At 46.2% G+C, this 18,846-nt stretch overlaps 1 protein-coding gene across 1 annotated transcript in view; it reads left to right on the top strand.

The window, feature by feature from the left end:
* PGM2 (phosphoglucomutase 2) overlaps positions 1–18,846 on the top strand; it is a 74,362-nt gene that overhangs the window by 43,476 nt on the left and 12,040 nt on the right. Inside the window, exons 9-11 of the mRNA XM_069744617.1 lie at positions 17,588–17,768; positions 17,861–17,954; positions 18,387–18,516. Coding sequence (XP_069600718.1) covers positions 17,588–17,768; positions 17,861–17,954; positions 18,387–18,516 — 405 coding nt within the window. The remainder of the gene's footprint in view (positions 1–17,587; positions 17,769–17,860; positions 17,955–18,386; positions 18,517–18,846) is intronic.

Below are 18,846 nucleotides of genomic sequence, written 5' to 3'. Positions count from 1 at the left end.
CTGGTAGAACATTTCTAACATTTTGCTACACACATTAAAAGACTTCAGTTTCCTTAGGAAATACAATCTGCTCATCCCCTTCTTGTAGACAAACTCTGAGTGGCATCTCCAGTCCAGTTTGCTATCCAAATGGACCCCCAAATATTTGTACCTCTCCACCTGCTCGACCTCCTGACCAGCAATAGTGATCAGTAAGCATTCCATCTTTATCCTGCTATAGTTGGCCACCAACTCCTTAGTTTTCTTAACATTTAGTTGTAGGTAGTTACCATTGCACCAATCCACGAAATTCGACACCACCCTTCTATATTCCTCATCCCCCTGATCTCCCCTGATGCATCCCACAACCACAGAGTCATCCGAAAATTTTTGAAGGTGGCAAAGTTCAGATTTATACTGAAAATCTGAAGTATACAGTGTGAATAGAAAGGGCGCAAGCACCGTTCCCTGAGGGGCACCTACACTGCTCAGTAATCTGGTTGACACCACTGCTCCCATCTGTACAAACTGTGGCCGATCTGATAGGTAGTCAGTTATCTAATTTCTCATCCCCTCCTCAACCTTCATATCAGTCATCTTTTTGTGTAGTAAAAGTGGCTGCAGGGAGTTAAATGCACTCGAGAAATCGAAGAACATCGCTCGCACCGTGGTTCCGTCAATCTCCAGAAATGAATGTACCCTATGTAACAGAGAAAAAATAGCATCATCCACCCCCAATCTATGTCGGTAGGCAAACTGAAGGGGATCGATAAAAGCATTGACCCTTGGTCTTAAGTGAGCAAGCACTAATCTTTCCAAGGCCTTCATAGCGTGAGATGTTAAGGCTACAGGACGATAGTCATTTAGGGTTGCAGGAGAAGAAGTCTTGGGTACCGGCACCAGACAGCAAGTTTTCCATAACACAGGTACCCTCTGTGTTTGTATACTTCCATTAAATAGGAGTGTAAAGACAGTACACAGCTGGTCTGCACACACTTTAAGGACACGTGGACTGAGTCCATCAGGTCCTGCAGCTTTACCAATGTTAAGTGACTTAAACTGCCTCCTCACATCATTTTCGGATACTCTAAATTTAGTCTGCTCATCCTCCAATATCGATGTTGCAGAATTTGTACCCAATTCCCATCCACTATCAGTTGGCAGTGCACATGTACTGCTAAACCTGTTGAAATACTCATTCATCTCATTAGCCTTGTCTAGATTTCCACCATCATCATTTCACACAAAACTCCAAAAATGGGCCAAACAAAAGTATTGGCACCCTCAGCCTAATACTTGGTTGCACAACCTTTAGCCAAAATAACTGCGACCAACCACTTCCGATAACGATCAATGAGTTTCTTACAAAGCTCTGCTGGAATTTTAGACCATTCTTCTTTGGCAACCTGCTCCAGGTCCTTGATATTTGAAGGGTGCCTTCTCCAAACTGCCAATTTTAGATCTCTCCACAGGTGTTCTATGGGATTCAGGCCTGGACTCATTGCTGGCCACCTTAGAAGTCTCCAGTGCTTTCTCTCAAACCATTTTCTAGTGCTTTTTGAAGTGTGTTTTGGGTCATTGTCCTGCTGGAAGACCCATGACCTCTGAGGGAGACCCAGCTTTCTCACACTGGGCCCTACATTATGCTTCAAAATTAGTTGGTAGTCTTCAGACTTCATAATGCCATGCACACGGTCAAGCAGTCCAGTGCCAGAGGCAGCAAAGCAACCCCAAAACATCAGGGAACCTCCGCCATGTTTGACTGTAGGGACCGTGTTCTTTTCTTTGAATGCCTCTTTTTTTTTCTCCTGTAAACTCTATGTTGATGCCTTTGCCCAAAAAGCTCTACTTTTGTCTCATCTGACCAGAGAACATTCTTCCAAAACGTTTTAGGCTTTTTCAGGTAAGTTTTGGCAAACTCCAGCCTGGCTTTTTTATGTCTCGGGGTAAGAAGTGGGGTCTTCCTGGATCTCCTACCATACAGTCCCTTTTCATTCAGACACTGACGGATAGTACGGGTTGACACTGTTGTACCCTCGGACTGCAGGGCAGTTTGAACTTGTTTGGATGTTAGTCGAGGTTCTTTATCCAACATCCGCACAATCTTGCGTTGAAATCTCTTGTCAATTTTTCTTTTCCGTCCACATCTAGGGAGGTTAGCCACAGTGCCATGGGCTTTAAACTTCTTGATGACACTGCGCACGGTAGACACAGGAACATTCAGGTCTTTGGAGATGGACTTGTAGCCTTGAGATTGCTCATGCTTCCTCACAATTTGGTTTCTCAAGTCCTCAGACAGTTCTTTGGTCTTCTTTCTTTTCTCCATGTCAATGTGGTACACACAAGGACACAGGACAGAGGTTGAGTCAACTTTAATCCATGTCATCTGGCTGCAAGTGTGATTTAGTTATTGCCAACACCTGTTAGGTGCCACAGGTAAGTTACAGGTGCTGTTAATTACACAAATTAGAGAAGCATCACATGATTTTTCGAACAGTGCCAATACTTTTGTCTACCCCTTTCTTTATGTTTGGGGTGGAATTATATCCAATTTGGCTTTAGGATAACTCTTTTTTTTGTGTTTATTCATTTAAGACAATTTAAATGAAGATAATCATACCAAATTATTTGTGTTTGCAATCATTTTCAGGAAGAACCTGAGTATTATCTGACAGAATTGCAGGGGTGTCAATACTTTTGGCCACAACTGTACAGTGTGTATATATGTATGTATGTATGTATGTATGTATGTATATGTTGTGAGGGGTTGACTCGCTCCGCTGCTTCCTCAGGTAGATGCAGGAACACTTTGATAGTAAGACACCTGCTGGTTTATTAAAATCCGCATAGACCAAGGCAGGCTTTAGGAAACAAAACCAGAGCCTTCATGGGAAATAAAACAAAGTAGGTTCAACAGAGTCCTTTCTCTGCAGATTTCTACAACACACTGTCCTCCGCTCCTCCTTGGAGCTACATGGGACTGCTTCCTCTCCCAAGACCCCACCCAGACTGAACCACAGGTCCAGGTATATAGCACAAGTACTAGTCATGTGATCATGACATTACTGCAGGTCCTGCAGGGAAAAGGAGTACGGTGAGCACCCTCCCACCCACACTGCAGGTGCTCACATAAAACCGGCCCATTAAACTCTGTACCAGCCTCTCAGCACCTAGTGTGCTGTAAACAAAAACATTCCAGTTTCACATCACTGACACGCACGCAGTGACACGGACCTCCCTTCCTCCACACAGCCAGTGACTCTGTCACAATGTACATTATATATCATTTTTTTCCCCCAAATCTTGTAGAGAAGCTTGAGAGAGGGAGTCCATCGTGACGATTTTATAGCTCAGACTAATGGCACGTATATGTACACAGGCTTTCATGTTGATTTTAATCCATGCCGGAACTTGCATTTTTATTCAGTCGCCATGACAGCACCACGAGAGAGGGGATCCGCCCTTCAGGGACAAGAAACCTTCAGACATAAAAGGGCGGTACCTCTCTCCCGCATCAGTTGGTTTTCTGTCCCTGACAGGGGAACCTCTTCAGGCAGGCCTTGAGAAGAAGGTCGAAGAATAAGAAGATATCCCACTCCTGACAGACCAATGCAGGTAGCGGGGGTCCCCTACCTCGGCCTGATCAGGATGCTGGAAGCACCACACGTCAGGGAAACTGACTGGTGTCGGTGACAGCAGGAGGAAGCAGCCTTGGGTAAAAAGAGCTGGCTTCCGATGTGGTCCATCGTCGCGGGTACCTGGTAAGTATGTGGGGTCTTTCCTCGCTGGTCACGCCTGCTGAGGCCTCTGAGGTCTGCCCGCAGCCTGCAGGGGGCATGTGCGTCGGTCTGGGCGGTGCTGGCGTCCTCGGTCGCGTGTCGGCTTGCAAGGCCGCGACCGGAAGGGGCGTGTCCGGATGATGCGACTAGGTGGCGCGGCCTGATGATGCGGCGGGGCATGTGCAGTAGCGCTGTTCCGGCCGATAGCGGAGCTCCGGCGTCCGAGCCGGGCTTGGTCCCAGCAAGGGGCGGGGATCCCTCTGGTCGGCGACGAGGGCGCAGCACTGAGGAAATAACACACCCTATCAGTTCATGGTACCGGGCAGACCACCTGGAGATCCTGCTGACCCCCATCCGGGGGCGGTACCTTGGGGGCATATTTAAAGTAGTGTTTGAGGGCTGCAAAGTGCTCCTGACCCATTCTTAGGATGGAATCACCAGAGGAAGTTCCGCAGCTTGACAAGCAGCCGCAGCTTCAAGATTCGGAAGAGTCTCCTGTGATTTCCCAGCGGCGTTCTAGTAGTTGGGCTGGTGGAGCTAAAGAGACTCAAAAGTCAAAGCTGAACAAGTCCTCAAGCTGTAAAGAAACACCGGCTAGGAAGGACCCCCATCTACGGTACCACTCGCTGCAGGGCTGGGTAAGTGATCTACGTGGAAGTGTTATCCCTCCTCATATTCCCTCTCTCCTTACTAGGGGAGGAAATGTTTTACCAAGGCCAAACATAGGGAGTGTGCCGAGTGTAGAGAACCGCTCCCAGATGGGCATAAAAGAAGATTATGTAGATCCTGCATACAAGACTTAATTGAGGAGGAGGCCCCTGACCTTACTTCTACGCTAAGAGACATGGTTAGACAAGAAGTCAGATGCCAAAAAGAGGAAGGACGTTACATCCCCAGTCTCAGATATAGATTCAGACTCGGGTGAACTGAGCTCAGATTCCCTCCCATCATCCTCCTCGTCAGGGGACATAGAATCCAGTAAGGCCTGTCTGTCACTCAATAGGGTTAACCACCTGGTTAAAGCTGTCAACAACACAATGGGGATTGAGGAGACCCAGTCAGAATGCTCCATTCAGAACATAATGTTCAAGGGTATAGATCGGAAATCCCGAAGGTCTTTTCCGGTAGTGGATAAGATAAAAACATTGATTACAAGGGAATGGAAGAAACCCGAAAGGAAGGGTTCACTTCCACCAGCGTTCAAAAGGAGGTATCCTTTCGAGGAGGAAGCATCATCCTCATGGGACAATGTCCCAAAACTAGATGCGGCAGTGGCCAAGGCATGCAAAAAAACCTCTCTTCCATTTGAAGATTTAGGAAATCTAAAGGACCCACTGGATAGGAAAGCTGACATCTTCCTTAAAGGTGCTTGGGAAACATCAGCAGGATTCCTGAGGCCAGCAATTGCAGCCACTTGCACAGCTCGGTCGCTAATGGTGTGGTTGGGCCACCTAGAGGATCAACTCAAAAAATAAGGTTCCCAGAAATGAGATCTTATCTTCCATGCCCATAATTCAGGATGCAGCAGCTTTCCTTTCAGATGCGTCGGCGGATTCTGTTAAATTGGCCGCCAGATCTTCAGCCTTATCTAATGCAGCCCGTAGAGCGCTGTGGATAAAATGTTGGCCAGGAGATTTACAGGCCAGATCAAAGCTGTGTAGCGTTCCCTGTGAAGGTGCTCATTTGTTTGGACCGGTTCTGGATGAACTATTGGAAAAGGTGGGAGATAATAAAAAGCGATTTCCTTTCTTAGGAAGACCCTTTTATAGACGGGATTACAGCAGAGGATGGTCTAACCGCAGAGGATCAAACAGAGAATCAGCCAGATATGACAGCAATAGGAGAAGAGGTAGAGGATATATGTTTAATTCCTCTCAGGACTTTAAAAAACCACAATGACTGACGGACCAGGTGGGGGGTAGGCTTTTAGCCTACCATCCAGACTGGATACAAATCACCAATAGCTCATGGATTCTCAATATTATTTAAGCGGGTCTGAGGTTCGAGTTCCACCAAGTTCCTCAGGACAAATTTAAATTGACACCCATCCGTTCTTCCTCTACAGAGCAATTGGCACTGGAGTCAGAAGTTCAGGAACTTAAGCAAAAAAGGGTTCTGATTAAAGTGCCCGCGGAAGAAAGAGGTAAGGGGTTCTATTCCCCTTTGTTTCTGGTCAAAAAACCTGACGGATCATTTCGTACCATCATCAACTTAAAAGGCCTGAATAAATTTTTGCTGGTTCCGTCCTTTAAAATGGAGTCTGTAAAGATGGCAATAAAGCTTCTCTTTAACAATTGCTTCATGGTTGTCTTAGACCTTAAAGACGCCTATTATCACGTCCAAATACACGTAGATCATCAACGATTTCTTAGGGTGGCGGTTTCACTTGCTGGCACAGTAGAACACTTTCAATATCGGGCACTTCCCTTTGGAGTCGCAGTTGCACCCCGTGTATTTACTAAGATCATGGTAGAGGTTATGGCGCACCTTCACGAACAGAACATATTAATAATTCCCTACCTAGATGATTTATTAATTGTGGGACATTCAGAGTCACATTGCAAACACCAATTAGGGAAGGTGATAGCGGCGTTGCACAGATTAGGGTGGATCATTAATCTCAAAAAATCTTGTTTACAGCCATTAAAAATACAGGAATTTCTGGGTCTTATCATAGACTCTAGTCAGCAGGAATGTCGCCTGCCAGATTCAAAAGTGGATAGTATCCAACGGCTGGCCACCAGGATGATTAGCAATCCATTAGTCTCCGTAAGAGGAGCAATGTCACTTTTGGGTTCACTTACATCATGTATTCCGGCAGTTCTCTGGGCTCAATATCACACCAGAACGCTTCAGTGGGATATCCTACATAATTCTCGTCGGTTAGAAGCTCATCTTGACAGTAAATTTTCTCTGTCCATTGAATCTATTCATTCGTTAAGTTGGTGGACACACATACCAAATTTACTTAATAACTACAGGTGATAGCCCCAAGGGATGGGGAGCACACTTGGAGAATAATTGGGTCCAGGGACTATGGTCCCAATCTGAACAAAACTCCTCTTCCAATCTAAAAGAATTGTTAGCGGTAGAACGCGCTTTAACCCCTTAGCGCCGCCGATACGCCTTTTAACGGCGGCCGCTAAGGGTACTTAAACCACAGCGCCGTTAATTAACGGCGCTGTGGAAAAAGTAAATAGCGCCCCCCAGAGTCGGATTTTCTCCGGGGTCTCGGCTGCCGGGGGTAGCCGAGACCCCGGAGAACATGATTCGGGGTTTTTTTTACCCACCCCGCATTTGCGATCGCCGGTAATTAACCGTTTACCGGCGATCGCAAAAAAAAAAAAGCGATCTCTTTTTAATTTCTCTGTCCTCCGATGTGATCGCACATCGGAGGACAGAGAAAAGGGGTCCCAGGTGGCCCCCCAATACTTACCTATCTCCCCCGGTGCTCCTCGTGGCTCCCGGTGGGCGCCGCCATCTTAAAAATGGCGGGCGCAGTGCGCCCGCCGGCCGGCCCCGCGAGAATCTTTGGGGTCTCGGCTGCCGGGGGTAGCCGAGACCCCAAAGAGCATGATCTGTTTTGCGATCGCCGGTAATTAACTGTTTACCGGCGACCGCAAAAAAAAAAAAAAAGTAAAGTGTAATTCTCTGTCCTCTGATGTGATCGCACATCAGAGGACAGAGAAATAGGGGGATTCGGGGACCCTACAATACTCACCTGCGTCCCTGGATCCTCCTGCTGCTCCTCCTGGCCGCCGGCAAAAGAAAATGGCGGGCGCATGCGCAGTGCGCCCGCCATCTGTCTCCATCTGCTGGCCGGCAGGAGAACAGCAGTTGGGGCTAAAATTAGGGTTAGGGGTAGGGCTAGGGTTAGGGCTAGGGTTAGGGCTAGAGGTAGGGTTAGGGCTAGGGTTAGGGCTAGGGTTGGGGCTAAATTTAGGGTTAGGGTTGGGGCTAAATTTAGGGTTAGGGTTGGGGCTAAATTTAGGGTTAGGCTTCTTTCACACTTACGTCGGTACGGGGCCGTCGCAATGCGTCGGCCCGACATACCGACGCATGTTGTGAAAATTGTGCACAATGTGGGCAGCGGCTGTAGTTTTTCAACGCATCCGCTGCCCAATCTATGTCCTGGGGAGGAGGGGCGGAGTTACGGCCACGCATATGCTGTCAGAAATGGCGGATGCGACGTACAAAAAAACGTTTCATTGAACGTTTTTTTGTGCCGACGGTCCGCCAAAACACAACTGATCCAGTGCACGACGGACGCGACGTGTGGCCATCCGTCACGATCCGTCGGCAATACAAGTCTATGGGCAAAAAACGCATCCTGCGGGCACATTTGCAGGATCCTTTTCTTGTCCAAAACGACGGATTGTGACGGATGCCAAACGACACAAGTGTGAAAATAGCCTTAGGGCTAGGGTTAGGGTTGGGGCTAAAGTTAGGGCTAGGGTTGGGGCTAAAGTTAGGGTTAGAGTTGGGATTAGGGTTAGGGTTTGGATTAGGGTTGGTATTAGGGTTAAGGTTGGCATTAGGGTTACGCTTGGGATTAGGGTTAGGTTTGGGATTAGGGTTAAGGTTAGGGTTGTGATTAGGGTTAGGGTTGTGATTAGGGGTGTATTGGGATTAGGGTTAGGTTTGAGGTTTGGGTTGAGATTAGGATTAGGGGTGTGTTGGATTTAGGGTTTTGATTAGGGTTATGGTTAGGGTTGACATTAGGGTTGTTTTGGGGTAAGGGTTGTGATTATGGTTAGGGTTAGTGATTAGGATTATGGATCAGGTTGGGATTAGGGTTAGGGGTGTGTTGGGGTTAGGGTTGGAGCTAGAATTGGGGGGTTTCCACTGTTTAGGTACATCAGGGGGTCTCCAAACACGACAGTCAATTTTGCGCTCAAAAAGTCAAATGGTGCTCCCTCCTTTCTGAGCTCTGCCGTGCGCCCAAACAGTGGGTTACCCCCACATATGGGGCATCAGCGTACTCGGGATAAATTGGACAACAACTTCTGGGGTCCAATTTCTCTTGTTACCCTTGTGAAAATAAAAACTTGGGGGCTACAAAATCTTTTTTGTGGAAAAATATATATATTTTTTTATGACTCTGCATTATAAATTTCTGTGAAGCACTTGGGCATTCAAAGTTCTCACCACACATCTATATAAGTTCCTTGGGGGGTCTAGTTTCCAAAACGGGGTCACTTGTGGCGGGTTACTACTGTTTAGGTACATCAGGAGCTCTGCAAACGCAACATAACGCCCACAGACCATTCTATCTAAGTCTGCATTCCAAAACGGCGCTCCTTCCCTTCCGAGCTCTGCCGTGCGCCCAAACAGTGGTTTACCCCCACATATGGGGCATCAGCATACGCAGGATAAATTGGACAACCACTTTAGTGGTCCAATTTCTCCTGTTACCCTTGTGAAAATAAAAACTTGGGGGCTACAATATATTTTTTGTGGAAAAAAAAATATTTTTTATTTTCACGACTCTGCATTCTAAACTTCTGTGAAGCACTTGGGCATTCAAAGTTCTCACCACACATCTAGATAAGTTCCATGGGGGGTCTAGTTTCCAAAATGGGGTCAACTTGTGGGGGATTTCTACTGTTTAGGTACATCAGGGGCTCTCCAAACGCGACATGGCGTCCGATCTCAATTCCAGCCAATTCTACATTGAAAAAGTAAAACGGCACTCTTTCTCTTCCAAGCTCTGCGGTGCGCCCAAACAGTGGTTTACCCCCACATATTGGGTATCGACGTACTCAGGAGAAATTGCACAACAAAATTTATGGTTACATTTCTGTTTTTACACTTGTGAAAATAAAAAAAATGGTTCTGAATTAAGATGTTTGCAAAAAAAAGTTAAATGTTCATTTTTTCCTTCCACATTGTTTCAGTTCCTGTGAAGCACGTAAAGGGTTAATAAACTTCTTGAATGTGGTTTTGAGACCCTTGAGGGGTGTAGTTTTTAGAATGGTGTCACATTTGGGTATTTTCTATCATATAGACCCCTCAAAATGACTTCAAATGTGATGTGGTCCCTAAAAAAAATGGTGTTGTAAAAATGAGAAATTGCTGGTCAACTTTTAACCCTTATAACTCCCTAACAAAAAAAAAATTTTGTTTCCAAAATTGTGCTGATGTAGACATGTGGGAAATGTTATTTATTAACTATTTTTCGTGACATATCTCTCTGATTTAAGGGCATAAAAATACAAAGTTTGAAAATTGCAAAATTTTAAAAATTTTCGCCATATTTCCGTTTTTTTCATAAATAATCGCAAGTAATATCGAAGAAATGTTACCACTAACATGAAGTACAATATGTCACGAAAAAACAATCTCAGAATCAGCGGGATCCGTTGAAGCGTTCCAGAGTTATAACCTCATAAAGTGACAGTGGTCAGAATTGCAAAAATTGGCTCGGTCATTAAGTACCAAATTGGCTCTGTCACTAAGGGGTTAAATAGGTTTCTTATACCCCTACAGGGTCGACACGTCAGGCTTTTCTCCAACCAGGTAACTGTAGCCTATATTAACCATCAAAGAGGTACGCGGTCCGGTTCATTAATGGAGATCGCGGATCGTTTTTTTGAGATGGCAGAGAATCACCTACTTTCTCTTACGGCTTTTCACATAAAGGGAAAGCTCAATACCATGGCCGACTATCTAAGCCGCACAAACTCGGACAAGGGGATTGGTCACTAAATCCGACCATCTTCAATCAGATCGTACAAATATGGGGATGTCCAGAAATAGATCTCTTTGCCAACCGAGGAAACAAAAAACTACACCAATTCTGTTCCTTAAATCCAAGAGACAACCCGTATGCGGTGGACGCTCTTCTAGTCTCATGGCACTTCAGTCTCGCTTATGCCTTTCCCCCTCTAAACTTAATTCCAATAGTTCTGAGGAAAATACGGGAAGACAGGGCCCGGGTAATCCTGATAGCCCAGTTCTGGCCCAGGAGGTCATGGTTTCCTTGGCTGAGGAATAGGTCTATTACCCTGCCATGGATTCTCCCAGAATTACCAGATCTCCTTTCCCAGGGCCCAATTCTCCATCCACGAGTAGCCAATTTACACCTAGCAGTGTGGAATTTGAGAGGTCATTACTAAGGGGGATGGGGTTTTCTCGAGATCTTGTAAATACACTTCTAAAAAGTAAGAAAACCTCTACGACAAACATTTGTCAGGATTTGGAAGAAATTCCAATCATTTTCGGGAGCACAAATTGACCAGAAACCCTGTATTAATCAAATTTTAGAATTCTTACAAAAGGGTCTAGAAATGGGCTTAGCTACAAGCACTCTCAGAGTTCAAGTGTCGGCTCTGGGGGCGCTATACAATTCTAACTTAGTCAGCAATCACTGGATATCCAGGTTCTTCAAGGCAGTTACTAGATCCAGGCCAGTCATTAAACAAAAAATAATTCCATGAGACCTAAATCTCGTACTCTCAGCTTTAATGCAAGCCCCATTTGAACCTATTGATACTATCCCAATAAAAATCCTGTGGGTAAAAACAGCCCTCTTAGTTGCACTCACGTCCGCAAGAAGGGTTAGTGATCTACAAGCATTATCTAGACAACCTCCATTCATGCAGTTTAGGGAGAATAGAGTTATTATGAGACCTGATCCCCTTTATCTTCCAAAAGTTGCTTCAAAATTTCACAGGTTACAAGAGGTGGTCCTACCTTCATTTTGTTCTAATCCCACTAATGATAGGGAACATAAATTTCATTCTTTAGATGTAAGAAGATGTCTTCTTAAATATATTTCAGTTACAAATTCCTGGAAAAAAGATAACTCCTTATTTATATCTTACCAGGGAGTTAGAAAGGGTCTTAGAGTATCTAAAAACACACTAGCCAGATGGATCAGGTAGGCGAACTCTCGCTTATACAGTAGGTGGCATGGAGATCCCAGAAGGTATAAAAGCTCACTCCACTCGAGCCGTGGCAACATCCTGGGCGGAGAGATCAGAGGTGTCGATTGAAGACATTTGTAAGGCAGCCACATGGTCTTCTCCATCTACCTTTCTTAATCACTATAGATTGGATCTGGGTGGCTCCTCCGACCTCACGTTTGGGAGAAGGGTGCTTGAGGCAGTTATCCCTCCCTAAATCTTCCTTACTTCTCTGAAAGTCTCTCGTGCTGTCATGGCGACTGAATAAATATGTAAGCCACTTAACGGTAGCGGTGTTTTTTCAGGAGCCAATGACAGCACCCTTATATTCCCTACCCTATTCTTTCTCGGATGGCTCAACACTTTCGTTTTTCCTTTAAATCTTACTTTTACTCACATGGTGAAATGTACCATAGTTTATTCTGTATCTGTGTTACTAACCAAGGGGGTCCTCTCATGCTCTGGAACTAAGGGTACCGTCACACATAACGATATCGTTAACGATATCGTTGCTTTTTGTGACGTAGCAACGATATCGTTAACTAAATCGTTATGTGTGACAGCGACCAACGATCAGGCCCCTGCTGGGAGATCGTTGGTCGCTGGGGAAAGTCCAGCACTTTATTTTGTCGCTGGATCTCCCGCTAACATTGCTGAATCAGCATGTGTGACGCCGATTTAGCGATGTCGTCACTGGTAACCAGGGTAAACATTGGGTTACTAAGCGCAGGGCCGCGCTTAGTAACCCGATGTTTACCCTGGTTACCGTTGTAAATGTAAAAAAAACAAACACAACATACTTACATTCCCGGTGTCTGGTCATGTCCCTCGCCTTCAGCTTCCCGCACTGACTGGTGAGCGCCGGCCGGCCGTAAAGCAGAGCACAGCGGTGACGTCACCGCTGTACTTTACGGCCAGCGCTCAGTCAGTGCTGGAAGCTGACGGCGAGGGACATGACCAGACACCGGGAATTTAAGTATGTACTGTTTGTTTTTTTACATTTACAACGGTAACCAGGGTAAACATCGGGTTACTAAGCGCGGCCCTGCGCTTAGTAACCCGATGGTTACCCGGGGACTTCAGGATCGTTGGTTGCTGGAGAGCTGTCTGTGTGACAGCTCTCCAGCGACCAAACAGCGACGCTGCAGCGATCGACATCGTTGTCGGTATCGATGCAGCGTCGCTTAGTGTGACGGTACCTTAACTGATGCGGGAGAGAGGTACCGCCCTTTTATGTCTGTAGGTTTCCTGTCCGTGAAGGGCGGATCCTCTCTCTCGTGGTGCTGTCATTGGCTCCTGAAATAACACCGCCATGGTAAGTAGCTTGCGTATTTTCTTTTCTGAGAAGCCCAGTGTTTAAATCATATGCAAATGAGCTGCTAGTTCTTTGGGGGCGGAACCCTGCACTTGCAGCTCTCCTGCATATGTTCACTACTCCCTGCCTGTCACCAGACTGACGGGTCACCCTTGTGTCAGTGGTGTGCCTCACCTGAGCGCGACCTCTTGCTGAAGGGGATACACTGGGTCTAGTAACATCATGAGGACCTTCCTGCGCTTGCGCCCCTCACTGGCACAGATGGCACCTGCTCAAGACCTCAGGTGAATCAGGGCACTGGCGAAGCTCATTTCTAGAAGTGACCACCCCTTCAATATAATACCTTATGCTTTGCAGTCTCATCCTCTGTGCAGCCCTTCTCCCCCGTTCTTATATTGAAGGCTTGTGATTTCTTCTGTCCCCCATTGTTGTTATGGAGATGGCACGCTGCAGATGTAAATCTTCAGGGCTCCGTGTTTTATTAATCAGTGTGATAGATCCGCAGTGACGCACACGTCCGCTCCTGAGGATGAATGGCTGCGCTCTGCAGTCCCCGCAGGATAATGACACATCGAGTATTAATGATATCCTGCCGGCACACAGCATGGAGACCTTATATATATATATTCCCTGCGGAAAATAAGTATTTCATACATTGCCAGTTTTGCAAGTTTTCCCACCTACAAAGTATGGAGAGATCTGTAATTTTTATCGTAGGTACACTTCACCTGTGAGAGACAGAATCTAAAAATAAAAAAACAGCAAATCACATTGTATGATTTTTACATAATTAATTAGCATTTTATTGCATGAAATAAGTATTTGGTACAATAGAAAAACAACTTAATATTTGGTACAGAAACCTTTGTTTGCAATTACAGAGGTCAGGCTTTTCCCGGAGTTCTTGACCAAGTTTGCACACACTGCAGCAGGGATTTTGGCCCACTCCTCCATACAGATCTTCTCCAGATCTTTCAGGTTTCGGGGCTGTCGCTGGGCAACATTGAGTTTCAGCTCCCTTCAAAGATTTTTTTTTTTTATTCGGTATGACCATGCTGAGCGACTGTAAAAGGGGCAGCCAGCTGTTTTGGAACTACAATCCCCAGGCTGTCCTGTTTTGTTAACCCGCCATACAAGTAATAGTATTCTAATATCCTGCTTATCAGTAGGGACTACTACATCCATGCTAATCCTAATAAGGGGGAGCTCTGATTGGCTCATCAGACCATGTATACACAGGGTAACGAGCACAGGGCATACATGTTCTTGTAGTCCACATTACCGCTGCTGCACCGTAGACATATGGGATGTCTCTTTGGTGTCCATCATGAAGTAGTGACCATTATTTGAGAAATCTCCTCACATTGGGTAGTGCTGGGTCTTAATTGCCACAGGCTGCAGAGCATTGATGTCAGGACTGGAAGGATATATGTCACCAGACCTTGTAGAAACTGAATTTGTGGTTCCTCAGCAGTACATATGACAAGGTGCAAATTTGGTGTAAGTACATGAAGTAGCAAACAAGTGCAATAACAGGGTTTAATGATTGACACCCTGCCCCCGAGAGCTTGCCATCTACAAAGGGAGGTGGCCAGAGGCAGTAAGCGAGGGTAGGAGGTAAAGCCTGCAACCTTCAATATATGACCCGTTGGGTGTGTTTCCAGGTTGTTTTTGAATGTGGCCAAGAGTCTGACCAGTTGGAGTAGGAAATTTCCAGAGTATGGTGGATGTACGGCAAAAGAGCCAACAACAGCAAAGATGGAGGAGGTCTTGTAAGCCTTGGAGATTAAAGGGTTATTGTTAAGATCTTAAATGGTTAAAATTGCAAAGTTCTTGGAAAAACAAATATGCAATTTACTATTAATTCTATTGTGTACTACTTATTGCCTAGGTTACCGGCCCCTGCTGTAGTTTATCAGTGGTGGCCAGTCTCCCAGGCAAGGCACGCAAGTTTGCAAACTCTTCGCTATACAGCTTGTAAGCACTGCTCTGAAGCTGACCAATTGCTGGATGTGGCCAGTTTCTGTGCCCTTGCGTTTCTCCAATGCTCTCAGCACGGGAGATCGCACAGATTGGGCCAGTGGCATAATGAATGTGTGCAACACATCAAGCTAGGAAGCTGGGGAGCTGTGTGCTGCTGGAGAATGATGGTAGCAAGCAGCCAGGAGGCTGGGGAAAGATGTGATCCTGAATAATGATGGTAACAGCAAGCGAGAAGCCAGGAGGCTGGGGAGCGGTGTGCTGCTAAAGAATGATGGTAGCAGCAAGCAAGAAGTCAGTAGGCTGAGGGGCGGTGTGCTGCTGGAGAATGATGGTAGCAGCAAGCAAGAAGTCAGGAAGCTGGGGGGCGGTGAGCTGCTGGAGAATGATGGTAGCAAGCAGCCAGGAGGCTGGGGAAAGATGTGCTGCTGAAGAATGGTGGTAGCAACAAGCAAGAAGCCAGGAGGCTGGGGAGCGATGTGCTGCTGAAGAATGATGGTAGCAGCAAGCAGGAAGCTGGGGAGCGGTGTGCTGCTGAAGAATGATGGTAGCAGGAGGCAAGAAACCAGGAGGCTAGGGAGCGATGTTCTGCTGAAGAATGATGGTAGCAGCAAGCAAGAAGCCAGGAAGCTAGGGAGCGGTGTGCTGCTGAAGAATGATGATAGCAGCAAGCAAGAAGCCAGGAATCTAGGGAGCGGTGTGCTGCTAAAGAATGATGGTAGCAGCAAGCAAGAAACCAAGAGGCTGGGGATCGGTGTGCTGCTGAAGAATGATGGTAGCAGCAAGCAAGAAACCAGGAGGCTGGGGAGCGTTGTGCTGCTTGAAGAATGATGGTAGCAGCAAGCAAGAAGCTAGGGAGCGGTGTGCTGTTGAAGAATGATGGTAGCAGGAGGCAAGAAACCAGGAGGCTGGGGGGCGGTGTGCTGCTGAAGAATGATGGTAACAGCAAGCCAGGAAGCTAAGGAGCGGTGTGCTGCTGAAGAATGATGGTAACAGCAAGCCAGGAAGCTAGGGAGCGGTGTGCTGCTGAAGAATGATGGTAACAGCAAGCAAGAAGCCAGGGGGCTGGGGAGCGGTGTGCTGCTGAAGAATGATGGTAGCAGGAAGCAATAAACCAGGAGGCTGGGGGGGCGGTGTGCTGCTGAAGAATGATGGTAACAGCAAGCAAGAAGCCAGGAGGCTGGGGAGCGGTGTGCTGCTGAAGAATGATGGTAGCAGCAAGCAAGAAGCCAGGAAGCTAGGGAGCGGTGTGCTGCTGAAGAATGATGGTAACAGCAAGCAAGAAGCCAGGAGGCTGGGGAGCGGTGTGCTGCTGAAGAATGATGGTAGCAAGCAGCCAGGAGGCTGGGGAGCGGTGTGCTGCTGAAGAATGATGGTAGCAGCAAGCAAGAAGCCAGGGAGCGGTATGCTGCTGAAGAATGATGGTAACAGCAAGCAAGAAACCAGGAGGCTGGGGAGTGGTGTGCTGCTGAAGAATGATGGTAGCAGCAAGCAAGAAGCCAGGAGGCTGGGGAGCGGTGTGCTGCTGAAGAATGATGATAGCAGCAAGTCGGATTCTGGGTATGTTTTTTTAAGATGCAGATGACATGTGAGTGAACGATTGGATATAGGGAATAAAGGAAAGTTCTGTCAAATATAACCCCAAGGCAGCGGGCATGCTGCTTGGGAATTATGGTTGAACCCTCCAAGGTAATTGCAATGTCAGGTAGAGTTAGGTTAGTGGAGGGGGGAAACACAAAAAGTTCAGGTCGGTCTTCGTGTTGAAGGTGCTGTTTTATCCAGAGCAATCTGCAATGTATTATTGTAGTGTGACAATGCTAAGTTTGGACAGGAGTGGGAGAATATGACAGCCAAAGATGAGTGTAGATTGTCCATGACCTACTTGGGTTTTGATGGCACGTGTATTCCTATAAGTGTTGTATTTGGAGGTATCCCAAGTGAGGAGACCATTCTTTTTTTTTTTTTCTTTTTTTTTTTTTAAACTCAAATAGGTTTTTACTAAGAATAACATCACATTATTCATAATACAATAATACATGCATTTTTGATTTTCACGGTATCGACCCCCAACGTTACAAACTTAGCCCCTCCCAGTTTGAGGAGACCGTTCTTCACAGAGAAGGAAACAAGGTTGTGGTCAGCGAGCGGGAGAGGGGAGTTAGTATAGTCGTACACTGAGCAGAGCTGGGGGAAGACCAGGTCCAGAGTATTCCCGTCTTCATGTGTAGGAGAGTTAGTAAACTGTGAGCGGCCAAATGAGGAGGTTAGAGAAAGTACATGAGAGGCAGATTGGGAGAGGGGACCATTGATGGGGATATTAAAGTTTTCTATGATAAGTGGGCATGTCACAGGGTAGAAAGTGAGGAAGTCAGGTGGCAATGTGATCCAAGAACTGACGTGCGGAGCCCTGAGGGTTTTTAAGAGTCTGACGGTGTTGACTTTGACAGTTTGGACAAGTGGCATCGTCGCACCACTGGCCTACAAAAAAAATAAATTATGTGTGTGTGTATACACAGATTATTGCATATACTGTTGCCAATTCTCCATTAATCGGTCTTATAAGAACTATTAATTGAGTATAAATAATAATTTCTTGTGGCTAAGTGTTCATTGCTTTTCTTGGTCAGCGGTGATTGGAGAGTCTTTTCTGGCAATGAGCTTGGTGCCCTTCTCGGCTGGTGGATCTTTACGTGCTGGAAAGAGCAGAACCCAGACCCAGGTGCGGTGAAGAACGTGTACATGCTGGCGAGCACGGTCTCCTCGAAGATCCTCCGAGCCATTGCTGTGCAGGAAGGCTTTCACTTTGAGGTACTCTATACCCAGGCTCCCCTCTGTCCCTTAGGAGTTACCACTATACTGTAATACATGATATCCTCATTGCCGTCTTCTCTTCTTTGCAGGAAACACTGACCGGATTTAAGTGGATGGGAAATAGAGCGAAAGACCTGATTGACCAGGGGAAAACTGTTTTATTTGCCTTTGAGGAAGCCATAGGTGAGAGCTGATGGATCCATATGTGCAGAAGTCATATTATTCCTCATTGGTTTCTCCAGTTTTCTCTTTTGCAGTGTTTGTTCCAGGGATTATCTTTAGGGATCTGATATTTAATCCCACACTTGCAGGGGTCGGCCATTTTATCTTTATTTTATCCTGTGTATTGGGGACGTGACTGTGTGGCACTAACTCATGTATAGGTTCTCCTCTTCTGCTGGCTTGTTACTGCTGCCTTCCTCCCAGACTGTGCCACGCTGTCCATTCTCAGGATCGCTGGGCTGGAGGTCTGACCCCACCAATCCTAGTGAGATGGCATATTATGACTTTGTGTAGAAGAACTCCCTTGCTGGTTCCCTGTTCTCACATTAGACCAGGTTCTTCGATCCGTCAGCCCCATGCCGACTATTACTCCACTCGTGCCTTCTGTTCCAGGTTACATGTGCTGCCCTCTAGTCTTGGACAAAGATGGAGTAAGTGCTGCTGTTATTGCTGCAGAAATGGCCAGCTACCTCGCAACCAAAAATCTCACCCTGTCTCAGCAGCTCGGTGCAATTTTTAACAAGTAAGTTCTCTATGGATTGCTTATATTGTCTCCTGTATAGCACCAACATATGTCACAGCGTTGTACACTGACACTAGGCAAGCACCATGCCTTGTCACTATAGTCAGTATTCATGGTATATTTTACTAAGCGATTAGGAAATATATACAGTTGTGTGAAAGTGGTTGCCCCTTCCTGATTTCCCATTCCTTTGCATATTTTTTCAGATCACCAAACAAATTTAAATATTAGACAAAATAACACAAGTAATCACAAAATGCAGTTTTTTAATGAAGGTCTCTATTATTGCAGAAAAAGAAATCCAAACTTACAGGGTTCCTGTGGGAAAAA

Source organism: Ranitomeya imitator, chromosome 1 (genome assembly GCF_032444005.1).
Source record: "Ranitomeya imitator isolate aRanImi1 chromosome 1, aRanImi1.pri, whole genome shotgun sequence".
Taxonomy (NCBI): Eukaryota; Metazoa; Chordata; class Amphibia; order Anura; family Dendrobatidae; genus Ranitomeya; species Ranitomeya imitator.
Note: the sequence above shows the minus strand (reverse complement) of the source record. Positions and strands in the feature narration are given on the sequence as shown.